This window comes from Phascolarctos cinereus, unplaced genomic scaffold (assembly GCF_003287225.1).
Source record: "Phascolarctos cinereus isolate Bilbo 61053 unplaced genomic scaffold, phaCin_HiC Scaffold_5;HRSCAF=322, whole genome shotgun sequence".
In the NCBI taxonomy this organism is placed as follows: Eukaryota; Metazoa; Chordata; class Mammalia; order Diprotodontia; family Phascolarctidae; genus Phascolarctos; species Phascolarctos cinereus.
In genome coordinates, this window is record NW_027555958.1 from 329,452,328 (window position 1) to 329,479,519 (window position 27,192).

The window sequence follows — 27,192 nt, forward strand, 5'->3', positions numbered from 1 at the left end:
AGGGAAAGAGTCTGCATGCTTCTTGCTTCTCAGAGCCATTTTCATAGCTTCTTTCTGCTTTCATTACTCAGCAACCTCTCCATTCAGCTTCATTCAGTTTGGATATTTCACCTTATCTAGATCCTGGTTGCTGTCATCTAATGGCCACCAAGGCATTCTCCATCATCATTCAAGGAGTTAACAGCTCTCTTTGTTTGTGCTTGGAGACTTCAACACTGTATTCCTATCACCTCAAACAGATGAGCATCTCAGTTCTTTGACCTCCCCGTCTTCTATGATCTCCCCCTTTATTCTATCTCAGCTACTCATTCCTTGATGTCATCATCACTTACAGACTCTCCATCTTCATGACCCAGAGTACTGAAATTCTTCTCTCAAATCATAACCTCTCATCCTTCCATCTCTCCTTCTGCTTCATCCGTTTTACACATGATATTCATCCTTATTGTGGACTCCTGTCATTTTGTGTGTCCTTGATTTTCTAGTTCATTACTCTTACTCTGGCCAAATTTTCCTACCTTCATAACCTTCACCATATAATGAATCCTATCAAACCTACACTGTTCTTTATCCTTTAATCCCATGCTACCTAGTCTTATTTACCACTTATTGCTTTTCCAAAACTTGACCATGGGTTAATTCCATCACCTGCTTTGCTCTTCCCCCCTCCCCTCCCCACTCCTAGAGCTGGTAAACATTGCTGGAAGAAGTCACACAACTGTGCTGAGTGCATCCACTACACATTTATGTTATCTAAGCTCAGTTGGGCCCTTATTGTAGATCACTAAGCTTTTTGCCCTTATCTTGGCAAATTTCTATTTAATTCCCCACAGGGTTGTTCCAAACCTTTTCTTCCCTCAGCCCACTTAAATGATTCTCCCTTACTCACTCCCAGGAAAGGTCTTTGTCTTATACTTTACTGAAAAGTAGGGGCTATCTATAATGAGTTTCCTCTTTTTCTAACTCTACACCTCAATATCTTCAACATCGTCCCCCATTCTCTCCTCTTTTGTTTCCATATTAGAGTATAACTTGGCCCTTCTCTTTGCCTTGGTCAACCTGGCTACTTGGGTCCTTGAGCTTTTCCCCTCTGGTCTCTTTCAAGAGTTTGCCCCATCATTACCTTTTCTCTTTTTCTAATCTTCAGTCTCTAATTCCTTCCTTGCTGCTTATAAACTTATGCAACTCTTCCCCATAACTATAAAATCTTCATTCAACCCTGCCATCCTCTCTAGCTATCATCCTATACTTTTACTCCCTTTTACAACTAAAAAATAGCATTCTCTGTCTCTATTTACTCATCAGTTATTCACTGTATAAATTCTTGCAGTTTGGTTTCTGATTCAACCACTCAGCTAAGGCTGCTCGCCCCAAGATTACCAATGACTTCTTAGTTGCTAAATAAAATGGACTTTTTTCAGTCTTCTTCACTCTTGATCTCTCTGCAGAGTTTGACACTGTTGAGCATTCCTTCTTCCTAGATTCTCTCTCCTACTTGAGTTTCACTAGTTCTCCCCCACCCCAACAAAGTCTTTCCTCTTTTCTGCATGACTATTCCTCATTAACAATGTTCCATCCCCTAAGCATGGATGTACCCAGGGGCTCTGACACAGGTCCTATTATCTTTCACATATGTATGCTCTATCTTGGTGGTATCAGCTTCCATGAGTTCAATTATAATTTTTATTCATATGATCTAGTCTTTATCTTATAAAGATCTAGCCTTTATCTTATAAAGAAGGTGGTTTCATTATAGACTCATTCTTGACCACTGGCTCATCTAATCTTTATCTGTTACCTAAATTCTAGACCCATATCATCAACTGCTATTGAACATCACCTGGATTACCCTTAGGCAGATACTTCCCAAACAGAAATTATTATTGTTATCTCTAAACCCACCCCTCATCCTGACATCTCTATTTTTGTCAAGGGCACCATCAATCTGACATCTACCTAGGTTTCCAAATTCAGAGGAATCTTTGCTTCATTCTTCTCCCTCATTCCACCTATGCAATCATTTGAAAAGTCTTGTAGAGTCCATCTTCATAACATCTCTCATATTTTTCTTCTTCTTTGGACTCAAATGGCCACCCTCCCATTCAGCATCTTATCACCTCTTACCTGGACTTTTGTAAGAGTTTTTAAAATCGTCTCCCTCCTTCCAATTTCTCTCCTCTCCAATCCGTCCTAAACACAGTCAACAAAGTGATATTTCTATAACCTGGCTCTGACCATGTCACACCACCCTCACCCCCTTCAGTGGTTCTCAGTAGACCCTCCCTAGGATAAAATACAAATTTTTCAGCCTGACATTTAAAGTCCCTCATTATTTGACTCAGTTTACCTTTTCAGACTTATATTACTGCCTCTCATATACATTTCAGGCCCAAATTGACTTATTTGCTATTCCCCAAACTTGAGATTCCCGTCTCTGTGCCTTTGTATAAGTTGTCCTCTATGCTCGGGATGCTTTCCCTCTTCTCCTCACCATCTTGATTTTCCTAGTTTCTTTGAAGGCTTACATTGGGTGCTATTGCCTATGGGAGTTCTTTCCTAATCCTTGATCCTCCCAGTTGTTAGTGCTTCCTCCCTACCATTACCTTACGCTTACCTTTATATATTCTCTATTTACTTATTTGCATATGTTATATCTCCCCCAACGAAAGTAAACTTTTTGAGGCCAGGAACAACTTTTCTTTTTCTTTGTATGTGCTTAACACAGTGCCTTGCATATTGTATTCACTTAAAATATACTGCTTGGTTAATTACTTGTTTTGTGATTTGAACAAGTCTATTAGTCTTAATTTCCTAAGTCTTTATTCTCTTTATGTTGTGGGGATCAAATGTGATAACATATGCAAAGTATTTTGCAAACTTTAAACAACTGTAATAAAATCAGTTCTGTAATAAATTAATCTTTAATTTGCATTCTTTAAAGGCTAGTTCAAAGTCTGTCTCCTCCATGAAGTCTTCCCCAACCCAACTATAAAAAAGTAACCTTCCCGCTCAGACTTTAGGGAGCACTTTTCTTTATACCTCTTTAATGTATTTGTAAAGTAATATTATCATAGTTATATGTATTAGTATGGCCCCTACTAGAATGTAAGTCCCATGAGGGTCAGGGACTGTGCCTTTTTTTTCAGTATGTAACACAACACAGTCTTTAGTAGACTTTAATAAATTTGTTGAATAAAATTGAATTGAAAAGTGCTTGTGACCTCGCCTGGATTTGATTTCTATCTTCATTGGGTTCTATCTTGAAACTGCCCATGTAAAGACCAGACCTTCTGGGGCCTATTTCCTACAGCTGCTCAGGGTGTTTCCTGAGGCTTTTGGGAAGAAGGGACAGATGATTACCTGCACAAGGATATTGAACAAGTTTGGATTGAGAATTGTTGCTGACAGGGTTCATGGCTGTGCAGGTGTAATTTATGGGAGCATCTTTCAGGTCTTTGGAAGATGAAAAGCCTAGATTTCCCATTGGATTCAACAGCTTGTTCTCCCAGAGGAGTCCACTGGTACTTCACAGCTTCTCTTCCCTCCTCCATGAAGCACGTCAGAGTGATATTACAGGTGTTGTTCTCAGAGGCTACAGTATTCCAAGTAATTTTTGGTGGTGCCAGTCGTCCTATAGGATGGAACAATACAAGGCATAACAATGAGTCTACAATGAAACCATCTTCTTTATAAACTTTGTTAATTTGTCCAATTTTGAGCTCTCTATAAGTCAATTTTGAGAAACATTCTTGCTGAAGCAGCTTATATGCAAGGCAAGCAGATGAAGACTTTGGAGTCATTTTCACCAAAGTAGTAATTCCAAGTAGGAAAAGTACACGGACAGAAGAGAACCAAGGACACAACCTTGAAGAACACCCATATTAAAAGATGAAGAATAACAAGGAGAGTTACTGAAGGGGACAGAAAAGGAGCATTTAGAGAAGTAAGAGGAAAACTGAGAAAATATGCAGATTTTTAAATCAAGGGGAAAGAAAGTACTCAGTGAGAGGAAACTTTAGGATCACAGAAATGATCAACAACATGACATGTTGCAGAGATTTCAAGGGGGAAGAAGACTGAAAACAACCCCATGGAATCTGGCATTTATAAAGTTATTGAAAATGTTAGAGAGAACAGTTTCCATAAAGTCATTGGAGCTTGGGCTATTTTATAAAGGGTTGAGAAGGTGAGTAGTATGTAAGAAGAGCCATTGGGTATAGAAGGCATTTTTCAGGAGTTTAGCAGTGGATGATAGGAGACTAATAGGAAGGTAGCTGGATGAATGACAAGGGTTAAGGAAAGGTTTTTTTTTTTTAAGATTAGAGAGATCTGAACATTTTTTGTAGGCAAATGGGAAAGAGCCCATGGTGAGAGATGCAAGGGCAAAATCTGGACTTGCCAGAAGACAAGACCCATGTTCTTTCTAGCCCTCTTTCCCCCTCAGACTTTCTAGTATAGTGCTGAAGTCTTTTACTAATAGCCACTGAATGGTCCAGGGAATACTTGATTGAAAACTTTAGTTTTCTTTTGAAAAATAACTTGGAAAATAACCCAGTGGAACAAAACAAAACAAAATCAGGAAATCCCATTTCTTTTCTAGTTTTGGTACTATGCATGTGACCTTAAGCAAATCACCTCACTTCTCTGGGCCTCAGTTTCCTTGGATGAAAAATGAGGGTTTGGACTAGAGGACCTCTTTGGTCTCTCAGCCCGAATATTCTAAGAGTCCACTACTATAGTCTTACTGTAGACATGCAGGGTATAGTTCTTGGTGATGGTGATGGTAGAAGTTGCAGAATTCTGAAGATTTATGTCAGCTCTGTAGAATCCAGCATCCTCCATCTTCAGGGGGCTAATCTTCAAGTTATACGTGTTGGGTGGGACATTCAGTCGTCCCCTATAATTTTGATGGGTTGTAATGACCTTGAAAGATTGTCCTTCTGGTTGCACAAGAGCAACAGGTGTACGAGAGGCCCAGTTAATGTTCTCAAGTTTATGTCCACTTGGTATTTCTGCAGGTAGAATAGCTGACTCTTCCAGAATCCCTGTCACCATTACTGGGGCATAATTCTCTCTGGAAGCTCTTGGCTCTGTAGAAGCAAAAGAGAAACTATAATAGCAATTAGACTTGATTCCTATCCCATAGCATTCCCTTAGCACCACAGCCCAGGATTTGGGATAAGTCCTGTAGACACCATCATAAAAGTAAATGAGGAGCCTTGGAAGATAGTGAGTCCCCCAGTCATTGGAGCTCTTCAAATAGAGATCTGATAAGAACTTTCCGGGGGGAAGTTGTACTAGGAATTTGTTTGGGTATAGGTTTTATTATATGAACTCTGATATCTTGTGATTTTTCTTAGTCCAACCTCATATAATTCCTTGAGGAGGCACCCTTTTGTGGTATTACTCCGTAACCTCCCTCCTTCAAGAATACTTTCAGTGTAGGGGATTCTAAGGATTTTCTGTGTGAAAATTTACATGATATCAGTATATCAAACACAGTGCATATTTGTTGGTGTGGGAATTTCTTGTATCAACTCAGGCACAGGCTATCTATAATTGAAGAGATAAATCCTGGAGAGTGGCTGAGATTCAGTCATTAAGTGAATTGTTCAGTTTACTACAAGTAGTAAGCTTCAGAGGTAGACTTTGAATTCCCACTGTCCTGATTCCCCTTCCAGTACTCTCTCTACATATTTGCCATGCAAATTTGGGTGTTAATGCTCACTTTATAGAAACAACCACAATTGGATTCATCTAACTGCCCAGCTACCTGTAGGCCTATTTCAGGATTTTGGCTTTGTGTCCCCATCAGGCAGTTGGTAAGTTTTGAGAGTCACAAAGAGTGGAAGGAAGAGATTCTGGAGTCAGAGGACTTAGGTTCAAATTCCACTTGTGATCCCTACTGACTTTATGATATTGGACAAGTCACTTAACCTCCTTGAGCTTAAGTTTCTTCATTTGTAAAATGAGGGTCTGTGTTAAAATTGTTTCTTGTTATGCGCACCCTGACCCCCCCCCCTTTTAGCTAGTACTGTAACATTATAGGTAGTATAAGTTGACAGTAGTAGGAAGTAAGATTGCCAAAGGAAACTAGAAATCACTTATAGGCTGTCCCATTAATTAAGGGAGCATAACAGTTACTTGCAAACTGTCTCATAAACTAGGGAGTGTAGGAACCACTGGAACCTGTCTCATAATTTAACTAAGGTCACATCCTGAGGTGATGTGCTAAAGTAGGGGAAACCAGCTAGGTAAGGGGCTCTTGGTTTTGCCAACTGCTCATCATCTGTAAGCCTCAGCTAAGCTTCAAATATGTATAGTAAGATAAGCACAACACCAGCAAAGTGTTATGCCAATGAACCAGTCCTCAAGTGTTGCTGATAACTTTGAGATGATGTGTATATGTTAATGAACTAACCATAAGGTGACATGGATAAGAGTTAATCCATCTTCTACCACCAAATTCCCATTAAAATGAGACCCCAAACTCTTACACCACCCCTCCACCCTAGGCACTCCTCTGTCTGCTATGGGTCTGTGCTGCCTTGGTGCTCCCAACTCTGATGGGTGGTTGTGTAACTGACTCTCTATACCTCTCCTCCTCACCATTTTCTTCCCTACATTGCCTTCTTCGCTCCACCATCTCATTCTGTGTGCCTATACCATCTGTCTCTACTTTCTGTGCTATTTCTTTCTGTTCTCTCTGTGCCTTATTAAAGTATGATTGAAGCATTACTTCCTGCTTGCTGCCATTGTGGTCTTTCCTTGTGAGTATCCAGAAAAAAACCCACCAGATGTACCTACCCCAACCCTGACCCAGAGGGACCCTCTAAGAGTCCCATTCCCTTGCTCATAAATTGGGAATATCAGGACTGAAACTATAAGCTATTCATAGCTGCCCCTACCTAAAAGAGCTAGGTGTAGTAAACTCCTGGGTAGAAAGCAAGAGGGGATAGCTGAACTTCATGTTCTCTTCTAGGAGATTTCCTCCCTTTTTGTCTGGGTCATAATAAATCAATTTAATAATTCCATAAGTTAATTGGTAATTCAGAGGTGTTGAGTAGATGGCCTCTGAGATCCCTTCTGGCTCTAGCTCTATGTTCTTATGAATACTTAACCCTCTAGTTGTGAGAGACACAGCCTGATACAATGAAAAGAAGGCTAGCCTTGGGATCAGGAGAACCTGATTTACAATCTACCTCTGATACTTCATGTATGATCCTGGGTAAGCCACTTAAACACTCTGCACCTCATACAACTCACTTACATTTTAATTCTCAGAATAATTGCTTCTCTGCATTGGTTGATGGAGTTTCCTTACTGGGAATTCCCTGCATGGATGATGTAATATTTCCATACAAAAATTATAAAAATTCAACTTACATATAATTTGTTTCATGGAATATAACTGTTATGTGATGTGAAGTTCAATTGTATCTTTGTCCTTACAGGCTAATGATTGAGAGCTAACTGGAGTCTGAGATAAAGGAGGAGGACTTCCAACATTTAGTCAAATTTCTGCTCAATTAGAACCTTGCTAAAATATTGCAAGAAGTACTTTGGTATAAAACAGAGGATAAGGGCAAGACAAATCCAAAGAAAAGAGTTTGGAAATTGTTTCTATTAAAGACTCCTTTTCTATGGGAAGAAAGAAACAGACTGTGCTCCCAAAGCAAGTTATTAGGTCAAGAAATTTTGCCATTAGTGACCTTACTCTCTCCTTTCTGTGACTTTTCCACCCTCTTGGTAGGGTTTCATCTTTTATCTCTGATGCAGAGGTCTCCTATTCTCACCTATTATGGTGCTCTCTGATCTGTATGTCATATGAAACCTTACTTTCCTCAGATTTCATTTATATTAAAGAATAAAAGACTGATAGAGTTTAGTGTATTAAACTAAATTTCCCAGGGGCTTTTGAGCTTCAGCAGTGATCAAAACTTTAAGCTAGAGGAATGACTCACAAATGGTGAAATAGGAGACATTGGGAGGAGTGGCATTTTGAGGAGCTAAGGGGCCTTTCTAGTGGTGCTGAATTCATATCCTATGGATGACAGCTTGTTCCATGTACCTGTTATGTTGGCCTTGTGCCGCAGGAACCAATAAGGAGGATACAAAGATCCTAAGGGTCCCTGAAAGGCTCTATTCCTTCAACTTCAACATTTACTAAGCACCTACTGCATGCAGAGTGCTATGTTAGGTGCTGAGAGAGATACAAAGTTTAGATGAAACAATTCCTGCCCTCATAGTGCTTCTACTCTGTAGGGGGCTAAAAGCTGTACAGATAATTCTCATTGATAATGACACATGGAAAGTGCATGAGAGTTCCAAAAAAGGTGTTATGTGAAGTCTTGAAGTATTGAGCAGTGGAGTGGGGAAGACTCCTTACAGGGAATACATATCAAGAAAAGTTTTATGGAGGAGATAGCATTTAATGGAGACAGAAAAGAATTCCAAGGAATAGAGAACTATGTAAAGAAAGTCATTGAGTTGGCAGAGTATAGGATCTATATGGACAACAGCAAATAGTCTATTTTGACTGGAATTTATATTATATAGAGGGGAATGATATGAAATAGATTGGACCTATAGAGTGGTGCCAAACTATGGATGTCTTAAATACCACACAGAAGAGACGGACCTCTACTTTAAAGGCAATAGGGAAGCACTGCAGATTTTGTGGCAGAGGAATGCATAGATTTGTACAGAAGGAAGATTAATCTGGCAGTGGCATGAAGGAAGAGGAGAGACAAGAGGCTACGATGCCTGTCTGGAGTCTACTTAGTCTTTGCTTTGCTGCCTTCTTTGCATCCTTGCCTTAAGTCTCCATTTGCAGCTCACAGACACCTACAGGCGTATCACTGACAACTGGCCTTATTATCTAGGGATCTTGCGGATGAGGGAGGCCCTGGTGAAGTACTCCACCTCAGGAGGCTGGAAAGTGACAAATAAGAACATTTCAAAAAGAGCTGAAAAGACCAGGACCCTCCCTGGGAGAGTTGAAACTTGGGAAAAATTATAGTGTTCATTTTTCTTATAGTATTTTTTACTCAAGGGCTCTGCCCCTGGTTGACTGTGTGAACCTGGGATAATTTTCCGAATTTCTGAACTTCCATTTCAGTGAGTCAGCACATATTTATTAAATGCTTATACTGTACTAAGTACTTACACCATAAGGATGCAAAGAAAGGCAATCATAGCTCCTGTTTGTTTAGCTTTAATCTTTACAAAGCACTTTCCCCACAATAACTCTGTAAAGGAAACAGCATAAGTAATATTAGCCCCATTTGACAGATTAGGAAATTGAGCCTCTGGGAGGTAAGGGGCTGGCTCAAGATTATACAATGAATAAGTGATAAAATCAGGATTCAGAGGATTATAGATGGAGAGCTAAAACCAGTAGTCTTAGAGATCATCTCATCCCAACACTTCAAATCCAGTGTTCTTTCTATTATGTCAGATCACCTCATCTTCTGGGGGATCCTCATGCCCTTCATTGTGATGTCTCTTGTCTGATCCCTATATTTCCTCGCTTAAATCTTATAGAGGAGACAAAAAAGGAGTGTGTGTGTGTGTGTGTCTGTATGTCTGTTTGTCTGTCTGCGTGTGAAAATTCCAGCAATGCATAACAGGTATCTTAGTATCCATCCAAAAATCTACTGGACAAGATTATTAGATGATCCCCTTTCATATTCCATGACGATGATTGCCATCAATAGTGTTCTGCCTTGATATTTTTTAGAGAATACCACAATTAATATTTCATCCTGATGTTTCTGCAGCACAGAATTATTATTCTACAGTGCTACATTCCCTTAGCATAAAAATGCACATTTCATTCCAAAATACTATGTTGTTTCCATACATTCATGGCAAATCAGTATTTTTACTGCATGTCCAAAAATAAATACAACTCAATTCTTCTGTCTCATTCAGGCCAATAATGGCCTTTGATTTACTTTCCTCTTCTTTCCACACTTTCATTAATGTTTGGTAAAGGGCAAGCTGAATGCAAAAGGAAAATGAAGCAGAAAATTCCAAGATGCCACAAGATGGTGCCCAGTACTCCAAGGTAGCTAGGTGAATCAGTGGATAGAATAATGGGCCTGGAGTCAGGAAGACCTGAGTTCAAATCTAACCTCAGACTTACTAGCTGTGTGACCTGGGCAAGTCACAACCCCTGACTGCCTCAGCTTCCTCAACTGTAAAATGGGGATAATTACAGTGCCTATCTCCCAGGGATGTTGTGAGGATCAAATAAGGTAATATTTGCAGAGTACTTAGTACAATGCCTGGCATGTACTGGATGCTTAACAAATGAATGTTTCCTTTCTTTCTTTTAGAACTTCCCAATTATCTCCCACATGGGGGCAGCCTTAATTTTGGAGGAATTCAGGTTCAGAGATTGAACCGTGCGAAAGGAGAAGAAATTCGCCTGGGGCAATACTTGTAGCATCTTCAGAATTAATGCCATCCCTTTGATGAATACACAGATATCCTGACTTGTTTGGGCCTGCACCTCACTGGCTAAGCAAAAGAAGTGATTCCAAGGCTGAGGTTCAAAGCTTCTCAAAGGAAATGGTGGGCCCAGTATTGGTGGTTCAGAGGAGATGATACCACAGCTCCCTGATTTTGTAGATCTGGAGAACATGGAGACAAAAAGTATGCTGTGGACAGTCAGTATAAAGAGTTCAGATGTCTTTATTTGGGCAGTTTGGTAGCTAAAAGGAATCGGTTGGAATCTAGATCCTTAAGGACTCTTATTTGAACTTGAATGGCTTGGGTTCTTAGCTACTAGAGGATTTGAGATATATGGCATGATAGAACTTAACATGGGGAAAGAAGACCCTAGGTCCATCAAGGCATCATAAGCACAGGGTTGTTTCTCTTCATGTTATTTGTTCAACTGCTACCATCATTAAGAGTGCCAGTTGACATGGACACTGGTATAAAGATGGTTTTCTTTGTCCACAGTCATGAACTAGAATAAAAAGGTTTCATATTTCTATAGGTGATTAACTCCAGAGAGCAAAGGAGAGAAATTAAAACACTAGTTATGGAAGGGTCTTTTCCTAAAGAGTAGAGGTATATAGGGATATCCATAGTTTTAGTGCTACAGAGTGAACTGCAATATGTTGGAGTATTTTAGAACAAGTTCTGGGAGTGGTCCTATAGCCAAAAGACCATAGAATTAATGGCCAGCTGATAAAGGCATATGGATGAAGATGAGCTGGTGAATCAAATAGATATCATTGGCTTGTGCACCTTTAAAGTTTGGAATGGAACTGTGGATTCATGAGATTTGTGGTCTCCAGGACTTCCAAGGACAGAGACTGGAAATTTCAAGGAAAATCTCTAAACAGTCACATGTATTTGGTTTTCCCATTATTCTTGATGTGGGTCATAATATAAAGGCAGTATGAGTGAAGCCACTGGGGTCTCACAGTCATGGTAGTAGAGACTTCTAACACTCATCAGACCTGTGAGTCTTGTAGGATCATTGATAGTCTTCTGTTGGAAATAAGATAAAACATATGGAAACCTTAATAATTCAGCATGCAAGAGATGGGGAATAATATGGGAAAAGTGAAGGACATATCACTATAAACTTCCAGGATCCTAATGGATAGGAAGAGAATAGCAGATCATGAAAGTCAGACCTCTAGACTTAGATGATATTTAAAATGTTTGTAGAGAAACTATAAACCAGGAAACCTGAACCACCCAAAAGGAAGGTAGGATTCCTGCTTCTTCCTTTATTGCACCTCATTGCCCCATAGCTCCAAAGAATATGAGTAGCATGTTTAACCCCCCCTCACTGCTACATTAAAAGAAACATTAAGGATAAATAGGGGTAGCAACACAAGTTTTAAATCCCTAATGTATCCACATACTACTATGTATTAAAGCAGCTAGATGGCCTAGTACATAAAGTGCTGAACCTGGAGTTGGAAAAACTTGAGTTCAGATCCAGTCTCAGGTACCTAGTGGCTGCATGACCCTAGGTAAATCACTAAACTGCTATCTCACTATCCTTATCTAAAAAGATGATAGTAATAGCATCTACCTCTCAGGGTTATTGTGAGGATCAAATAAAATAATATTTGTAAAGCACTTTGTATACTTTAAATCAGTATATAAGTTATTATTATTATTATTAATTATATGTATGGGCTATGAGGAAGGGGACAGGGAGCAACAAAGGATTAGTTGTTTTCTACTCACCAGTCAATAAACATTTATTAAGCACTTGCTATATGCTAGACGTTGTGCTCTATTTGGGGGGTAAAAAGAGAGGAAAAAAGACCATGCTTGCCCACAAGGAGCTCACAATCTAATGGAAGATACGACATGTGAACAACTACATACAAATGAACTATATGCAGTATAAGTAAGAAATAAAAAGCAGAAGGGAGGCATTAAATTAAAGAGCACTGGAAAGGCTTCTTGTAGAAGGTGGGATTTAGTTGGTACTTGAAGGAAACCAGGGAAGTCAAGAGGCAAAAATGAAGAGAGAGAGCATTACAAGTATGGAGGATAACCAAGGAGAAATGCACAGATTTGGGAGGTGGAGTATCTTGTGCAAGGAATATCTTGTGTCGTTTGAACTGATTGAGAAGACTGGCTGAAACTTGAGAATTCCTCATATAACTTCCATTCTTGCCCTGTGGCTGCTGTGTTGTAGGCTAACACCGCAGAAGCTTTAGATATTGTCAAACTGTCCCTCTGTAGAATGCAAACTCCTTGAGAGCAAGACCCATTGATCTGTTGGAAGATCCACTATCTGGTCTGCACTAAGATAGTCAATTTACTAGGCAATTGGGGCCTTGAGTGAGCAATTATTTACAATGACTAAACTTGACCAAGGTTTAGAGAACCTTAACGGGCTCCTGCTCTGACCTATGGTGCTGGGCATTTAGGATATATACTGTTAGTCCCTGGATCTGGAAACCCCAAACAAAAAGCACAAGACATGTTGAAAACCCAGCAGGATGTGACCTCATAGCCAGTAGACACCTTGAAGATGTCTACCAAGAAGGATTTCTCCCCACATGAGCCCTTCTCAGATTCCACTCATAAGTTGCTTGAATCTTGACCTTTTTAGCCTTACTATCGGTATTACTAACTATACTTAGTGACTCAGCCTCTCTATTGAACAATTTCTTGGACTCCATTGCCAGGGAAGGCATAATGACCAATGTATAGCAGTGATCCAGCAATAACTTATCACCACTCTCATGGCTGATCAGATCCTTTCCCTGCATACAGGAAGCTAAGTGGCACAGTAGAGAGAAGAAAACCTAAGTTTTAATCCTGTCCCAGACACTTGATACCTGCATGTCCCTGCAAAAAATCACTTAATAGCTCTCAGCCTCAGTTTTCTCATCTGTAAAAAAGGTATAATATGGCACCTACTTAACAAGTGCAGCTAGATGGTGCAGTGGATAGAGTGCTACAGTCAGAAAGACTCATTTTTCCTAAGTTCAAATCTGGCTTCAGAGCCTTAGTAACTGTAAGACCCTGGGCAAGTCATTTAACCTTGTTTGCTTCAGTTTCCTCACCTGTAAAACAAGCTAGAGAAGCAAATGGCAAATAATTCCAGTATCTATGTCAAGAAAACCCTAAATGAGGTCACAGAGTCAGACATGACTGAAATAACTTGAATAACAACTTCACAAGGCGTCTGTGAAGATCAAATTTAATGAGATAATATATGTAAAGAACTTTGCAAACCTATATGTTAGCTATTATAATGATGAGATTATCAATGTGAGCTCTGTGACCCCTCCTTCCCAAGAATAGAACTCAGGAAAGAACAAAGCACTCCTTCAACTACTCATGTTGTCTCCTAAACAGCATGAATCCCTTTGAATTAGGCCATTGTGAAGCCTACTTAGCCAAACTCATTTCCTTTTTTTTTTTGCCTTTGTATCCCCAGCACCTGTTTTAAAAATTGAATAGAATTTTTAGCCCTTGATCATTCTCCCAAGTCCCTATCCTAACAGCTTTACCCCTATACTTTGTGTAGCTTTGGGATCAGGAGATGGAGAAGATGTGAGATTTATAGGTTGGCTGGTGGACCTCTGTGTTGCTAGTCATTCTGGCCCCCTCCTTGGAAATGCTGGGAGGGTGTGTGTGGTGTGTGTGTGTGTGTGTGTGTGTGTGTGTGTGTGAGAGAGAGAGAGAGAGAGAGAGAGAGAGAGAGAGAGAGAGAGAGAGAGAGAGTGACTCATCTGATAAAGTTGTGACCTGCTTTTGTGATAGGGCAGTAGCAGCAGTAGCAGCTGAGATAGTGGATTTCTGTACTCTGAAGTCTCCATTACCGCCTACATCTTGGGGGCCTCAGCAAAAAATGAGAACAATTTAGCCAGGAAGTGATGCAGGTTTCTCTTGAGTGGGAGGGGTGTGGGTGGAGGTGAGGAGGTGAGGAGAGGAGGGCAGTGTCAGTACTGAATCGGTAGGGAGAGAAAAACACTTTCTACTGTGTCTACCAATGTGGCTCCAAGCTATGGCTGTGACTGCCTCTGTAGGTTATTGAAACAATATGGTCATAAACATTCATTAATTTTCTACAGTGTTGGTAGAACACCATACTAGGTACTTTGACAGACCCAAAGTTTAGATACAAACAGAGATGGGATTATCAGGGTCACTGCATTCAGGTGCTTTTAGGAGATTCCCGGGTGAAAATAACAAAGTGAAGTGGAATAAGTACCAGTCTTGGACTCAGAAAAGCTGGGTTCTAGCACCTCAATAGTTCCTGCCTTCACAGGGCTCACCATCTTTTGGGGGAGGGGAATGGTTAGAAAACAATTCAGGCAACTATAATACATGGCATCACATGATAAAAACACTAGAGAGAGACAAAACAAAGAACTTGGGGAGGGAAGTTCTAGGGATTAAATTATTACTGACTAGTGGGATCAACAAAAGCCTTGTAATATTTGAGTTCGATGTCAAAGGATGGGCTAGGATTCACCCAATGAAGAGAGGGAGAGAAGATATTCTAGGCATTGGGCAAAGCCTGAGGAAAGGTCAAGGAAAGCTGGAGAGCTTAGGGCTCATTTTGGGCAGGGGGGGATGTTTTGTTATCCTCAAGACTCTAGTAGTAGAGTAGACTCAAGACTCTAGGTGTTGGGGCCATTTGACACATATTACCAGGGCCATTCTTGGCCTCCTCTTTAGGATGGTTTTGGGGATTAGAACCCTCCCACCCCCCCTCCCCCACCCCACTAAAACATGATCTCAAGAACCCTCTGAAAGGTTGGCTCTTCATTCATTCAATACATTCCCTGTCAAACCCCTCCCACGAGGTGGGTGAATTGGTTTCAAGTACCATTTTGGGCTTTTCATACTGTTTGGAGAAGGAACTATATCAATAAACAAGGAATCCAGATCAATGTGGCAACCGATAAGTAAATACTGATTGATTGAGGTACTCTTAAGGTACTAAGTTCCAGGCAGACCACAGTGGCATGGTCCTTGTCCTTGAGGACTTGAGAATCTAACTCAGGGGTTCTTAGCCTAAGGTCCATGAACTTGACTTAAAAAAAAGTTTTGATAACTATATTTCGATATAATTGGCTTCCTTTGTAATCCTATGTAATTTATTTAATGCACTTAAGAATATCATTCTGAGGAGTCCATTCTGAGACTGCCAAAGAGATCTATGACATGAGAAATATTAAGAACCTCTAATCTAGCCGGAGATGATCCAGAGATCCACTCAATACAGCCAGAGAGGTGTGACACTAAGTGCCGCATCACTTCTGAATAGGAAGGGAACAATCTCTGTAGAGTGGGGTATTCAAGGAATACTTCATGAATGAAGTTAAACTTGAGTTGGACCTTGCAGTATGGGCAGGATTTGGAAAAGCTGAGAGGATGAGGCTAATCATTGGAAGAGATTAAGTACACATCATACAGAAACAAACAAACACAGTGGCATATCCTCAATATCCCAGAGAGGGGGAGAACTCCCTCTCTGATTAAGGAAAAAAAAAACTGGGAAAACTGGACAGATGTCTGGCAGAAATTAGGTGTAAACAAATACCTTACATTATATACCAAGATAAACTCCAAATGGATACATGACCTAGATACAAAAGCCACATTGTAAACAAATTAAAGGACAAGTAAGAAATTACCTTTTGCATTTATTGATAGGGAAAGAATTCATGACTAAACAAGTTATAGAGAGGATCACACAAGATAAAATGGACAATTTTGGGTAATGGACAACAAAATTATAGATAATGATTATATAAAATTAAAGAGATTTTGCACAAACAAATCTAATATAGTAAAAAATAGAAGGGAAGCAGGTAAATGGGGAAAAAAGCTTTGTAGCAAATTTCTGATAAAATAATTCTCCTATTGAGGAATGACTAAACAAATTGTGCTAAATTATTATACCATAACAAATGATGAAATGGAGAGTTTCTGAAGAAACTGGGACAAATGAACTGAAGAAAAGTAAAATAAGTAGAACTAGAAAATTTTATACAGTAACAACATTCTAAAGAAAAACAATTTTTGAAGGCTTTAGAAACCTAATTGATGCAAAGATAAATCATGAATCCAAAGAATTAAAATGAAACATGCCACTCATATTCTGAAAGAGAGGTGATGAATTTAAAATGCAGAAGGAGACATACTTTTTTGGACATGGCTAACATAGGAATTTCTTTTGCTGGACTATATAGATTTGTATTGTGGGGATTTAAAAAAATTAATTTTCTAAATTTGGGGAAAGGAGGGATAGTGGGTAGGACAAATTAGCTTAAAAATATTTGTTATTGAAAAAATTTTTTAAAAGCCATGAGGATATGGGAAGGGATTTTTAGTAGAGAATGATTGGAACAAAAGAGATAGGAAAGCAGGAGGTGTGGTAGCACGGCAGTGAGAAGATTAATGTGGCTTGAGTGGAGGAGACCACATTGGCACAGCTTAGAATCCTGGCCTTCGAGTGAATACACCTGAGTTTGAATTCTGACTCTGATGATTATTATCTGCATGATCTTGGGTAAGTCATTCAACCTCCCTGAGCCTTAGTTTCTTCATTTTTAAAACTAAGATAAGAATACTAAGAATATCTGCCTCATAGGATGTAGGGAAGATGCTTAATTTAAAGTGATATATTGAATTATTATTATTGTAGCAAGCAGAGTTGACAGACAAGGCTAGGAAGGGAGGTACAGATAGTGGGGGAAGGTGAGACTTAAGGACTAGGCTAAGGAATTTGGATGTCATGACATAGGTGATAAAAAGACATTGAATATTTTTGAGCAGAGGAGTCAAAGCAGTAACTTTTGGAAATTAGTCCAGCAGCCCCGCAGAATGAATCTGAGCTTGCAAAATGAGATGCAGGGGGACCAGTTTAGGACTCTGCTGGGGACTGCTTACTGATTGGTGAATCTTTTCCTGGGATTGCTATGGCCTGAGGAGTCTTAGCTATGCTGTGTACTTCACTTCTGGTTGACTGTCTTTTCAGGACTGCTCCATCTCCCCTTGAGCTGCTTTGCCCATGGAACAAGACAGTGTCTTTCCCTACTTCCAGCTCCACTTTATATTTTATCTTTCCCTATTAGAATGTAAGCTTGAGAGTAAGGACCATCTTGTTTTCTTGCATATGTATAACACAGTACCTGGAACATAGTAAGCACTTAATGAATGCTCTCTCTCTCTCTCTCTCTCTCTCTCTCTCTCTCTCTCTCTCTCTCTCTCTCTCTTTCCCCCTTCCTCCCTCCCCTTATTCATCTATCCATTCATTTATTACATCCTTCCATTCACCCTTACAGAAAGAATGAGAGGGCCAGGGAGGCCAAAGCAGCATAAAATTGTGGCTTGGATACCATTTGCTTTTTATGTGTTGGTAAAAGCCAGTCATTCTTGTTCTTCATTTAACTAAACCATCAAGGAAAATGCAGGAGACTTTATTCTAACTGTCCCTGAAAACCCCAAGAGGCTCTTCAATGACCAAGAATTCCAGAAATGGGGATTAGAGAAGAATTCTAGCAACTTGGCTTTCATCCAAAAAGCAGTTTTGTGAAGTCAAGCCTGATTCCACTGGCCACACAGAGTTTCTGAGGATTCATGGTTTCCTCCTTTCTCCATAGCTAGATGACCAAGGCTTTCCCACTAAACAAATAGAATTGGCATGTGATATTTTGATCTCAGTTCCCTTAAACTTCCCTTTCCTCTTTCCCTTACCCACAATTTCCCATTGTGGAATAGGATAGGGGTTCACACATGCTCCCTTTACTATATCCTCTCCTTATCTGCCTACTGCTAGTGTCCCAGTCATTCAGCTCATGATAGGTAGGGAAATGGTTGTCCCCCAAGTCCCCTAGTCAGAACTTTTTTTTCCACTCAAGACCCAAGGTGGGTAGAGCAGGGCATAATTCTACGGCGATTGACCTTCCCATTACAACACGTTAAAACTTCAAGGCTAGTTGCAACAATCAAATGATATAATATTTGTAAAGCAATTAGTGTAGTATCTGGCACATAGAAAATGCTATAGAAATGCTAGTTATCATCATCATCATCATCATTATTATTATGAGTGGATTATTAACTTTGTAGATTATCTGTAACATTTTCAGTCCTGCAGTGGCTTTCCCTCACAAATCAGAAGCTCCATTCCTGTTATAGTTTAGTTCATAGTTTTTTGTTTTTGTTCTGTGAACCCCTTTCAACAACAATAACAAAAATATGCTGTATTCAGTGTGTTGTTATCCTGGAGCAATTTAATATACTGCTTAAATATTATTTTAGATTTATTCATTAAGTGCTTACAGTAACTACAGTGATTGACTTTTACCTCCAGAAGATCCAAATTAAAATGCATATTGTATAATTATATTAAAATCTAAAATTGTATTCTACCTACAGTTACAAAAACTCTAGAGATAGAAAATTATAAAATATTATTTATAAAATAATTATAGATATTTTATGTGAGGCATTCTGTAAGAATTCAAAGAGGTAATCTGACAAGATCTCACATGCTTACTATTGGAATTGCTGCAGAAGCAAACCTATTAGGCTTTGAATGTGCACGTGCTTGTGGTCCCAAAGGAAAATATACACTTATGACAAAATCAAGCAATTATTTACTGCTTAATGCAATATTAAATAATTTTTAGCACAAACCCCTGGATTAGTTGAACTAGTTTCATGAGCTTCCAAGGGGCTCACTAACCACTAAATGGGAACCACTGGTCTAAATCATAGATCTAGAGTTGGAAGGGGCCTTCAAACCCTCACTTTATAAGGGAAGAAACTTGGTCCCTGAGAGATTAAGTGAATTATATAAGGTCTCACATTTACCACAAGTGAAAGAAGCAGGATTTAAACCTTGTTCCTCTTACTCCAAATCCAGTGGTTTTTACATTGTTCTGTATTGTACTGACTCTAATAACTCAGGGAATGAGAACCCATTTTGATCAAAGTAACCATGGGAATAATAGTATTATAGGACTTTGAACGAGAGGAGATCTTAGAGATCATATTATCAATCTTCTCATTTTACAGATATAAATTCAATTCAAGAAATATCTGTTAACCACTGAGATTTGTATTGGCTGAAATGCAGCATAAAAGTCACTGGCTTTTGTCATAAGTAATAAAGGAAGGAATGGGAAGCTGGCATAGGGACTAATGACTTTGGTTCTTTCAATCAGCCTTTTCTTTCTTTCTTTCTTTCTTTCTTTCTTTCTTTCTTTCTTTCTTTCTTTCTTTCTTTCTTACTTACTTTCTTTCTTTCTTTCTTTCTTTCTTTCTTTCTTTCTTTCTTTCTTTCTTTCTTTCTTTCTTTCTTTCTTTCTTTCTTTCTTTCTTTCTTTCTTTCTTTCTTTCTTTCTTTCTTTTTTACCTAAGCTTCATTTCCATACCAATCCCAAAAGATCTTGGTTAGGAAAGGAACGTTATCTCCCTAGTTATCACATGGCTCCTGCAAGTATTTTGTATGGAGTCTCCAGAGAGTCTGGGGATATTGATTTGAAATCAGGGATTTTACAAGAGTTAAAATGATAATCTAACCCCAAGTCATATATGTGTCTGAGACCAAGGACCTCAAGCTAGCATTGGGAGGGAGGTTGACAAAAGAATAGATTTAGTTGGGTTTTGTTGTTGTTTTTCCTGCTGTTATTAGCTGCCTGGCTAGATGGGGTAGTATATAGCTCGTGGTTATACACTGAAAGAGGTATAGCTCTCCCTACTAGGGAGAGGCATTCTAACTATTATTCACCAATAGGTGGTAGTAGAGGGCAATAGATGGGTCTTAAAGAAGCTAAACAGCTGAAGGCTAGCAGAGGGGAGCTGGATGACTGCAAGACTGTCAGAGATGTCTAGCAGAGATAACCTGACAGAGAACAAAGATGTTTCAGGAGAAACAACAAGGCCAGTTGTAGGGATGTGATTCTCAGATGAGGGAGAAGCAGAGAACAGTGCAGTTACATCACAGAAACATATCAGCAACTATGTAGTGTTGGAGATGGAATTGTTCCAACCACATATATTTCCATAATAATAGGTTTATTGATAGTCAACATTTACATAGTGCTTTAGTTTTCAAAAGACTTTACATATATTATTTCATTTGATTCTCATATCAGTCTTGTGAAGTTGGTGAAATTATTCCCATATTACATATGTGAAAACCAAGGCTGAAAATTTTGAACAGTCAACAAGTGTTTGAGGCAAGAAATACTCATTTCTTTCTGATTGCAGTACACTATCCATTATGCTGCCTTCATTTGTTTGCCTTGAGCACATGTCCACCTGTTGTACAACCTTTATTCATGTTCACTGGCCATACATATTCCCTCTGGTTGTGCCTTCCATGTGTGACCCCTGGAAGAATTTAAGTTGACTTTTAAAAGAATTTAAAACACCTAAGCTCATTTTTTCCTTTTAAAAAGCAACAAAATGTTTTCTGAGATTGACATGGTACAGAGGACTAAGGTGCAAATGGTTGATATAGCTTTTTTTTTTTTTTAGGCAATTAGGGTTAACTTACTTGCTCAGGGTCACATAGCTAGTAAGTGTCAAGTGTTTGTTTGGTCTAAGTCTGGATTCACACTCAGGTCCTTCTCACTTCAGGGCCAGTGCTTTATCCACTGTGCTACCTAGCTGCCTGTTGATATAGCTTTGAAGCTGCTTATGGCATAAAAGCCTAGGACACAAGTAGTTTGAGCTCTTCAGGATTGATGGATTTCACACTCCATTTTGAATGAATACACTTTTCTGACTGGATGCGCCATTATAACAAATGCAGAATTGAAAGGCCGTAAGCCCAATAGAAAAACAACCATTTTTGCTGAATATCCTTACTATAGTATTGTTGATTAAAAGTTCTTTTGTTAAATTTTATGGGGTCTCAAAGCATCTCATTTCATTCCACTTCCGCAACTTAATCATTAGAATGTCTAGTCAGGTCTGTCCTAGAACTTTTGATTATTATCAGTAGAATTGATTTAAAACCTCATGGTAGACCTTGTAGTAGAGGCGAGGAAGGCGGCCTTCAGTGATTTGGATGGCTTAATTTGGAACCCTGATACTCTATGGTCTTCCTGTTTTTGACTTCATAGTTACCAGTCCTTTCAATAAGATCAGGAAGGGCTTCCTTATGGTTCAGTGAAATTAGCTCGTTGTATGTTTAAGTAGGTTGACAAGAAAAATGAAGGTATCACAAGAACAAATATTCCTTGGCTGTTACTAATGGCCATCGGTAAAATGAAAATAATGGCTAGCATTCATGTAGAGCTTTAAGGTTTACAAAGCACTTTTCATGTCTTCATCTGCACAATTGTGTGAAGTAGGTACTATTATTATCACCATACAGATGAGAAAATGGAAACTTGAAAGAGGTTAAGTGGTTTGCCACAGGTCACACGGCTAATAAGTGGAGTTTCTCATTCCCCACTGCAGCCTTCATACTGAGAGCACAAGATTCAAGATTCAGCTAAGTTCTTGGAAGACCCCTTGTTTCTCTGCTTCTTATTCTCGGCCTTTTATTTCTCAGTTCCTCGACCATGTGTTCAATGTCTCATTCAATTCTTACAACAGCCTTGTGAAATGACTTTTATTACAGAGGAAGGATCTACGGTTCAGAGAAGTTGTAGGCTGCCTAAAGTCATATGGATAATAAATAGTGGAAATGAGACTTCACTCCAGGTGTTCCTAGGCTAGTATTAAGGAATTTCTACTCTGAACTAAAGAGAATTAGAAAGGTAAGCCTCCTGCTGTAGAAGGAAATCAAATAAGCTTCATTAAACCAGAAAATAGGACACTCAGTTATTCAGTTTATTAGTTATACACGTGCTTCCCTGCATTAGGGTGGCCAATCATGAGCTCGATGTAATCCTTATTGTGTGGGTGCCTAGCATTTTTTCCCCTAAAATGAGTTTATTTTCCATTTAATCCAAAAATTTGGGAGGAAGAATGGTGGAAATAGGGAAGATGATGAAAAGGAAGGGTGGCTAGAGTTTCAGGAAGAGCGGTGGGAAGGTGAAAGAAGGGGAGAGTGAATGAAGGATAGAGGAAGAAAGGATGAAGGAGAGGGAAAAGAAGGGAGAATGGAGGAGGGAGAAATTGAAAGGAGAATTGTAATAAATTAATAACAGAGATATAATGGAGGAGACAGTGGAGGGAGAAGAGTGGTGGGTAAGGAATGGAGTGGACGGGGAAGATGGAAGGGTGGTTCATATAACCTTGGGTCTGTGGATGGAGAACTAAGCCATCTGATATTTCTAGTCCGGGTCAGAGCTAGGAGTTTTAAGACAGAGCACAAGACTTCATTCTCAGGAGCTAATGTGGGAAAGTCTTTGCTGTTCATGATTTAGAATTTTCTTATCCTAAGGGTTTTGAGGAGAATGAGGCTACTTACTCTGAATATTCTCCCTAAGTTTTTGGCAGTACTCTGATGTCCAGGGAAGAAAAAACACCAAAGAGTGATTAGCACTAAGCCCAGAAAAAAAGTGGTTAATTGAATGTTAGATGACCAGAATGAAAGGAATTGAAGCTGGCTGGTTAATTTAAAAAAAAAATTAAATGATTCATGAATAAATAAGTTTAACTATTAGCAAAACCAATAAAATATATTTTATAAGTATTTACTATTAAATATGTCAGTTTAACCTAAATGTTATTAATTCATCAAGTAATACCTCTGTGTTTCCTTTCATTTCCTTTTGCCCATTCTTTCTGAGATATATATATCCTTTTGTGTGTGTGTGTGTGTATATACATATATATCTGAGATACATACATACATTATCTATATCTATATCTATATCTATATCTATATCTATATCTATATCTATATCTATATCTATATCCATATCCATATCTATATCTATATCTATATCCATATCCATATCCATATCTATATCTATATCTATATCTATATCTATATCTATATCTATATCTATATCTATATCTATATCTATATCTATATCTATATCTATATCTATATCTATATCTATATCCATATCCATATCCATATCCACATCCACATCTATATCTATATCTATATCTATATCTATATCTATATCTATATCTATATCTATATCTATATCTATATCTATATCTATATCTATATCTATATCTATATCTATATCTATATCTATATCTATATCTATATCTATATCTATATCTATATCTATATCTATCTATCTATCTATCTATCTATATATATATATATCTCCTTTTGTATGGTCATAGTCAATATGTTCTCTGTCTCTATTTTTTTTTTGGCTTCACGTTAGTTTGAATCTCCCTGAATTTCTTTACATTCTTCATCCTTATTAATCTTATTTATATTATAGTATCCTATTACTTTGATACACCATATTTTATTCAGAGAACAACTAGGTAGTGCAGTGGATGGAGTGCTGGACCTGGAGTCCAGAAGACTTATGTTCCTGAGTTTAAATCTGTCCTCAGACACTTACTAGCTGTGTGACCCTGAGCAAGTCACTTAACCTTGTTTGCCTCAGTTTCCTCCTCCGTAAAATGAGCTGGAGAAGGAAATGGCAAAACATTCCAGTATCTTTGCCAAGAAAACCCCAAACAGGGTCACAAAGAGTCAGACACAACTGAACAACAAATTTATCCAACCATTCCATAATTGTTGCATGTTTTTGTGGCTTTTAGGTTTTTGGGGTTTTTGCTTTGCTTTGGTTTTTTGTTATGACAATACTCCTATAAACATCTTTAAGCCTAGTGCATTTTCTTTTCTTTTTGTCAACCTTTTGAGTTCTAGTCCCAATAATGGGCTGATTATTTTGCTAACTTTTGGAGTGCTCTATCAGAATGGTGTGCAAAGAGATTGTGGCCCACCAGCAGAATATGGATGTTGTTGTTTATTCTAGCCACACCAATACTGAGTTTTATTATTTTTAACTATCTGCTATTTTTACAGGTATAATCTTAAGTTTGCTTTAATTTACATTTCTCTGATTTCTAGTGGGGTCGAACATATCTTTTCAAGTGATAATTTATGTTTCCTTCCTGCAAATTTTCCATTCATATTCTTTTATGTATTAAGGGCTTGATTTTGTCATTGAATATTATTATCAGTTCCTTTATGTTTAATGTATACAGTTTTTATCTGTTGTATTTATCATCAGTGATTTCCCTATGCTATGTTTCTTACCTTAAATGTATACATATAATGCATGTATGTGTATGTATATGTGTGTACATATGTATATATACACACACATATGTATATTTATGTATTTATCTATATTTTTTTGCCTGACTGATATAAGTTAATTTTTGGCTCTCTTTCTTCCTACACGTGTAGATTGAATTCCATGGAAGGTAGCTACCCCAGGTTCAACATGCTCTGTAGGTCCACACTTCTAAAACTAGAACCCATTAACCAGAATCAATATGTTTGCCTTTTTCAAGTCAGCCAGGGGCACAATTAACTCAATGCAAAGGAATTTACTGAAATAGCATGTCAAGAAAATTAGCAATGAAACCTATCATAGACCTGGGCCACATTCTCCTGCAAATATACTTAACATTGCTGGAGAAAGTGGATATGCATAGAGGTTATGAACAGAAAGGTAAAAGCATAGTGAAGTTAGATATGAAGAAAGGCATTTCATTCCTCTGATGCAGCAGGGCTGCAGGGATGTGAAGTCTTTGCATTATTCCAGCTTACTTCGCTTTAGTCTTCTCTAGATAAGACTTTACCAGCTGTTGGGTATTGCTTGGTTGTTGTCTCTGTTGCCTCTAGCTTTTTAATCTAGTGAAATCCTTAGTGACTGTGTGTGTCAAAATAGGACACTGCTTAATCCTATGGACTGTCTTCCTTATCCAACAAGCAAGATACATTAAGAAATCTTGTCTTTCTAGAAGATTCATTGTTTAGAACTGTTGAACCCAGAAACCTGGACTCAAAGTTACCTAAGAGGCCACCCTCAAAACTGGTGCTGCCCTCTAGAAATCTCCCTTCTTTGCCATAAACCTAAATTCTGGAATTGTATTGTCCAGTTAATTCAGAATCTTCCTCTTTTCCCCAGAAAATTGGGGTTCAGGAAGCAATAGATTTGAGTCCCCCTACCCTTAGGTTTTGTGCAAGAACGTGTTCTAAATAGCCATGCACTTTTGCTACAAGGTACAACTGCTGATGGGAGGTGGAAGAAAGAGCCGGCTTTCTTCCCTTGTTCCCCTTGCTGCTCTCTGTTAGAAAAGATTAAGGAAAATGATAAAGAATGACTTTGTTATTCAGTGCCATATGAATCAAACTACCAAAAATTATTTTGTAGGACTAGAAAAAATAATAACAAAATTCATCTGGAAGAACAAAATTTCCAGTATATCAAGGGAATTAATGAAAAGAAATGCAAAAGAAGGTGGCCTAGCCATGCCTGAGCTTAAATTGTATTATAAAGCAACAATCATCAAAACCACTTGGTATGGGCTTAGAAACAGAGTGGTGGGTCAGTGGAATCGGTTGGGTACACAAGACACAGTAGTCAATGACTATAGTGATCTACTGTTTGATAAACCCAAAGACTCCAGCTTCTGGGATAAAAGCTCACTATCTGACAAAAACTACTGGGAAAACTGGAAAATAGTATGGCAGAAACTAGGCACAGACCGACATCTTATACCATATACCAAAATAAAGTCAAAATTTAGATATAAAGGCTGATATTATAAGCAAACTGGGAGAGCAAGGAATAGTTCACCTGTCAGATTTGTGGAGAACAGAAGAAGTTATGACCAAATAAGAGACAGAGAACATTATGAAATGCAAAATCGATCATTTCAATTATATTAAATTAAAAAGGTTTTGCACATACAAAGCTAATGCAGCCAAGATTAGAAAGGAAGCAGAAAGCTGGGCAACAATTTTTACAACCAGTATCTCTGATAAGGGCCTCATTTCTAAAATATATAGAGAACTAAGTCAAATTTATAAGAATACAAGTCATTCCTCAATTGATAAATGGTCACAGGATATAAACAGGCAGTTTTCAGATGAAGAAATTAAAGCTATCTATAGTCATATGAAAAAATGCTCTAAATCACTATTGATTAGAGAAATGCAAATCAAAACAACTCTGAGGTACCACATCATACCTATCAGACTGGCTGACATGATAAAACAGGAAAATGATAAATGCTGGAGATGTGGGAAAATTGGAACACTAATGCGTTGTTGATGGAGTTGTGAGCTAATCCAACCTTCTAAAGAGCAATTTGAAACTATGCCCAAAGGGCTATAAAATGCGCATACCTTTTGATCCAGCAATAGCACTTCTAGCTCTGTATTCCAAAGAGATCATACAAATGGGAAAAGGACCCACATGTACAAAAATATTTATAGCAACTCTTTTTGTGGTGGCAAAGAATTGGAAATTGAGGGGATGCCCATCAGTTGGGGAATGGCTGAATAAGTTGTGGTATATGAATGTAATGGAATGCTATTGTGCTATAAGAAATGATGAGCAGGCTGACTTCAGAAAAAACCTGAAAAGACTTATATGAACTGATGCTGAGTGAAGTGACCAGAACCAGGTGAACTTTGCACACAGTAACAGCTACATTGTACGTTGACTAACTTTGATAGACTTATCTCTTCTTAGCAATGCAAGGATCTAAGAACTCCAAAAGACTCATGATGGAAAATGCTGTCCACATCCAGAGAAAGTGCTATGTAGT

General features: G+C 38.4%; 1 protein-coding gene across 1 annotated transcript in view; it reads right to left on the reverse strand.

Moving 5' to 3' along the window:
- The window catches only part of LOC110203108 (T-lymphocyte surface antigen Ly-9-like), a 71,937-nt gene that overhangs the window by 9,122 nt on the left and 35,623 nt on the right, over nt 1-27,192 (reverse strand). Inside the window, 4 exon segments of the mRNA XM_078156213.1 lie at nt 2,125-2,190; nt 3,361-3,445; nt 3,447-3,631; nt 4,746-5,090. Coding sequence (XP_078012339.1) covers nt 2,125-2,190; nt 3,361-3,445; nt 3,447-3,631; nt 4,746-5,090 — 681 coding nt within the window.